This window comes from Clytia hemisphaerica, unplaced genomic scaffold (genome assembly GCF_902728285.1).
Source record: "Clytia hemisphaerica strain Z4C2 unplaced genomic scaffold, Clytia hemisphaerica genome assembly, whole genome shotgun sequence".
NCBI lineage: Eukaryota > Metazoa > Cnidaria > Hydrozoa > Leptothecata > Clytiidae > Clytia > Clytia hemisphaerica.
This window is the reverse complement of record NW_027103551.1, coordinates 407,031-412,271: the sequence shown is the minus strand read 5'-3', so window position 1 is coordinate 412,271 and position 5,241 is coordinate 407,031. Positions and strand designations below refer to the sequence as shown.

The 5,241-nt window shown below is 37.0% G+C and overlaps 1 protein-coding gene across 1 annotated transcript; it reads right to left on the bottom strand.

Moving 5' to 3' along the window:
* Positions 1 to 2,306: 2,306 nt before the first annotated feature.
* On the bottom strand, positions 2,307 to 5,241 carry LOC136800144 (uncharacterized). Its single transcript, XM_067056755.1, has 4 exons — positions 4,989 to 5,241; positions 4,234 to 4,426; positions 3,602 to 3,716; positions 2,307 to 2,473 (listed from the first exon to the last, which is right to left on the bottom strand). Exons 1-4 carry the CDS (start codon positions 5,071 to 5,073, stop codon positions 2,375 to 2,377), a joined length of 492 nt encoding a protein of 163 aa, XP_066912856.1. The 5' UTR covers positions 5,074 to 5,241; the 3' UTR covers positions 2,307 to 2,374.

Here is a 5,241-nt window from a genome sequence, read left to right as displayed (position 1 = left end):
AGTAGAATCTCTATTCCAATTGGGATTACGATGGAAAATTTCATCCCCGCTGTGGGAAAAAGTTTTACCAGGGCTGTGACACAGAGATGTAATATACTTTTGTTAATTTAGTCCCTTTAATGATGGTGTCCTTGATTAAGCTTTCTTGTTCCTGGAAAAAAAAATTTTATTGCCACTTTGTAATAGAAAGTACAAACGTAACCGGTCTTGTTTACTCATTTTCGTCCATGGAAAATTGTAAGAAATGAAAAGACAAAGCGTCTTTTCACATCGATTTCAAAGGGAATAAAGTAGGCAATTGGGCTTTTCCAGAAAAAGATTGTACATGGGGGTGGAGGATATAACAATTTTCAGTGATTTACCCCCCGGACAAAGTGGCTTTTGGCCCCCCGGACAATAGGTTTTACCCCAGGACAAGCATCAGATAACCCCCCGGACAACCAAAATTACCCCCGGACAGAGCAAATTTACCTCAAAGACAAGGCAAATTTTGATGATTTTTCGCTACCCCCTGGACAATATATCCTCCACCCCCATGTACAATTTTTTTCTGGAAGAGCCCATTGTCATTTTTGAATAGCGAACCATTATACAAACATCTTTATCGTGGTCAGCCTTTCTTAATATATCTAACATAACATTTAAAAGAGTATATCCTAGTAAGTGCGAGCGCACATTGTTTGATTTTAAGAAACTCCTTAACCACCGGAGTTTATAATCATAAGAAACAATAAGTGTTGACAGGACTGTACAAGAGATGACATAAAGAGGCGTTTCATATTTCCCTTTTCTCTGGTTTTACTTTAAATCAGGACTGTGTACTTTACATCTAATATTTTAGGATGTTTTATCTCCACTTAAAAAGATTATATTGAAAGTAAGGTTTTATTGAGAAGTCAATCATACCCATACCACGTTTTCATTTGATACACTGGTGGCGAATTGGTGCCCCCTCTCGGCAAAACTCCCAGTGTGATGGTGGATTGCTTCATTGACTGATTTGTTAAACATTTGTCAAACTATCGAGTGCATATATTTTTGCCAATCTTTTAAAAGGATTGTTTTATTTGTCATTCTTCTACCAATAATTCAATTCACTCCCCTGTCTCGCAGCCCGTGAGGAACTTTCTCTCAGAGTTGGGGAATGAAAATGAAAATTTCTATTGAAAGCCCCTCCCCCCCCCAAAAAAAAATAAAAGGAATATTAACCCATCCTACTGTTCTCAGGTCAAAAAAACCACTGGGGATAGTTTTAGAGTGCAATTCTTTCCATTAAATATTGTCCAAAGTATCGTCCCCGGTGGAAAATTATCCTCCAATTTTTGTCCCCACTGAAAGTAATCAAATAAACCAATCCTCACTGCACAATTTTATACTATTTTTCCCATCCGGACTGAAATTTTTGACCAAAGAATTGAAATCCCAGGTTATGAAAACTATTGGTATATCAATCCTTATCGAGTTTCAGTCCATTATTTTTATCCCCACAGGCTGAAAAAATCTTACCGGGACTGTGAGAAACGGGGTGCTTAAATGGGTATGAAAGGAAATGAAATTTAGGATATTTTTTCCACATGGGATGAAATTTGTACCAGAAAAAAGCAAGATACACACATGTAATACGAAGACCTTAAAAATAGGAAGGTTCACATCACAGCAGAAGAGTCTTTACTTCGTAAAAAGTTGACTTTGGATTTTAGTTTTAGATTTAGTAAAATCACTTTTTTTAAATGTTTTTCCAAAAATCTATCACCAATTTAGCATCAAAAATTGACATATAGAATGATATATTCCTTAACAAATGGTAAAAACCATGGATTTTTAAAGACCGAAGGGCTGATGTCGTGGTTTGGCTGAAAAGTGTGCCGTGGTTAGGTATGAAATCCTACCTAGGTCACGTGACATTACAATAGAATTTCAGTGCTTGACTAATCAGAAGCTTCACGGCTTTTCGAAAAAAATAGCAACAATATTTTCTGCGATATTCAATTTTTTTTTGCCTGTGATGGCTTGAAGCACGACATCTAGCACTTCGGATTTTATAAATCTAAAGTAAAAACCCCCTAAAGGGCCCCCTAAACTTGGATGTTGACATCATTTCGTCTTTAGGAAGCAGTCATTTAAAAAAACCCTACCATATTTTGATAAAAGAATGTATTTGAAAAAATACAAAATCCCGTCTTTATAAAAGAACGCTTCCCGCTAAACCTTCGTGACGATTTTTAGTCACGTGACTGAAGTGCCTACTTGAAGGGTATGTTGACGAAATATAACGTAATTTTTTCTGAAAAAAAAAATTCTGAAGCTATAATGAAAGAATTATATTTCACAAAAAAGAAAGATTCTTGATGCTGAATCACAAGCATGTACATGCTCAGGCAGTAACATCGAGAGAGAAATAACCTCGAACGCAACCCAACATTTTCTTGCGTGGTTTTAACTTCCAGATTGTACCGACAACCTTGTACCGACCCTATAATAGTAAAATCAAATAAAATATGAGTGCAGTGTAATCTTTTACTAACCTGATAATGGTTGTTCATAGTTTTTTTACATGCACCGTAAACCTCTAAAGACTCTTGAAAATTAACTATCGGAGGAAAATAGTACTCCCGTGGAAAATTCTGGAACAAGAATCTTGTTGACTTGATATGGCGCCTTATTTTCAAACACATTCACGCAACTTTGTTGTCATTCCTATTTTCCTTTGCAAAGAATCGCATATTCGCCAGAGCGTTTGTTCTCACACCTCTCCCTTTAGAGTTTCAGTGTGGTATACAAGAGGCAATCACGATCTGATTATTCAAGTTATTAAACTTTCCAGAGCGCAGCATTTTTTGAAAAATGTGAAAATTTCTAACTTTTTTTTCTTTTTACTTCAAAATTTTAACTTAGCATAAAAGCTTGTAGTTTGAGAATTAGACAATGGTTTTGGTACCATTGAAAAGGTATTTCTATACTTTTTTTAAAAAGCATTCGTTTTTGCCTTTTTAAATCAAGTGGTCAGGAGTTATATCCTTAAGTTTGAGACTTGGTATATTGGCAAATTTAGAACGTGTATGCACGTCACTTGGGTGTGGGGGGCGTACGGGCCTTCGTAATACCAATATACCGATCACTTTTTCTCTCAATTACCGATATACCGATAAATTTTTCGCTCAAATACCGATACCGATCAATTTTTCCCAATTTTTGAGGTACTTATCTCCCGGAGGGGGTACTTAGGCAAATATGGGTGCTGGGTATGTGTGGACGATAAAGCTTGGGTTTGTCACCATCCAAAGTCTCTATGGTGACTAAGATTTTAAAATTTATTCCACCAAAATTGGTTTTGGAGAGCAATGGCTCATGATCTTCGATACCAATGAGGTGGTCGATACCGATAGTTGACCAAAAATACCGAAATACCGACATAAAAAAGGGTCTTTCACCGATACCGAGATGGTCTTAAAATACCGATTACCGATCAATTTTTTCCTCTAGTACCGATTTACCGATCTAAAAAAAGGCCAATACCGATGTACCGATATCCCGTACGCCCCCCCCCTTGGGTTTGAAGGGTTAAATAGCACATCGAGAAAAGCAAAGTGTCAAAGTTTACCTTAAGTAGATCACGAGGAAAATCTTTCAAATCGATATCCTTATCGAAAAGGGTGATCTGATGTTTCTTCATGTCCCAGAACTTCTCAATGTCATTTTGCTTCAATTCGTATCTACTGATTAAAGATGGAAAGGTTGGATGGCAACAATACTATGGTTCTATCATAATTATATATCATCTGTTTTTAGTATAAATAGCGAGTTTATGCATGTGTGTTTTCTGCGACGGAGACGGTAAGGTTTTAATTTGACTAGATCCTGACCAACTGAGGACGATGGTAAATCAGGACTTTTGCCGTCTGCGATTTTGCGGGTCAGAACTTTGGGTTATTCCAAATCGCTTCAGTCACTCCACTGTACCGTCCTCAAAAATGCAAATACATAAACTCGCTAAGGTCAACCTAACGAAATTTTACGAATCTGATTGGTCCCTTGACTTTGAGAAGTTCTCAAAGAGTACAGTATTACAAACAAAGTCTAAAACGCAGACCCGAAGGTTTTTTTTATTTGAAAAACAGTTTCGAGCGGAAGAGTCATAAACAGTGCACTCTCGCACTAATTCAAACTTCTATCATTCGAAAAATGTCACTTTTCACCACAAAATTTTTACAGGGATATACAAAGACTACTTACCAGGATTTATACCCGAGATGAACACACGGAATTTTACTCCAAAAGCCTGGAAACCATTCTTTTCGTACGTCAACAGCGATAGTGAAAGGGCCTTTGATTGGAGACTTCACCGTTCCCTTAGCAACCAAATGGAATGGATTTTGTCGTAAACGTGAGGGAATATTTGTTGTAAACTGCATAGGGGAACGGCTGTCTGGAAAAAAAGAAATATAAGACGGAAGGTCAACCTTAGAAGATGATGTGGTTATTATTGTCTAGTAAAAATATCAAAACTGGACTGCGTTTCTTTCGAGTAATAGAAGTTCGACTTATGGAGACTCCACTGCAGTTCATCACATGACCTTCCATGAAAAGAATACACCTTTTCGACTGTAGTCGCACGGTCAGGCGCGTGCCACTACTGCATGCCACCCTAAACTCGATCCGATCCTTTTTTTACACTTTTTTCTATTGTCTTTAGGTGCAAAGAAATACTAGGACGGTTTAAGGGTGGTAAAACAGACAAAAAAATACCTGCACGGTAATTGGCGGCTACAGTCGAAAAGGTGTATAGGTATAGTAGTCTAGCAAGCTAGCCGACTGATTCAGACATAGTAGAAATAAAGCAATGAGTAATGGAGGGAACAATTTTAGTTTATACAAACTAAATCCCGTAACAATAATCGTATTATCATGCTAGTACATTAACTTTGCTAGTGTAAAGTAGTTATAAGGGTGCATCCTTATTTGACCTCTTGGGACGATTGTAAACTTACAGCAATTCTTAAACTGCGCTTCAACCATCACCAAATAAACGCAAAAAAGCAAAAGAATCATTACTAGGCCATGGCGGTCAGCCATCTTGACTTCTGAATCTGATGACCCAATAATTTAACTGATTTTATTTTCCAAAGTTTATTCTCTTATCAGTTCCCTATTTCTCTCTCTCTCTTTTAACTCTTCCCACTATGAAACTGTATCAAAGTTTTTGCTGTATCCATAAAATAACAACGGTTTGCTAAAAAGGTT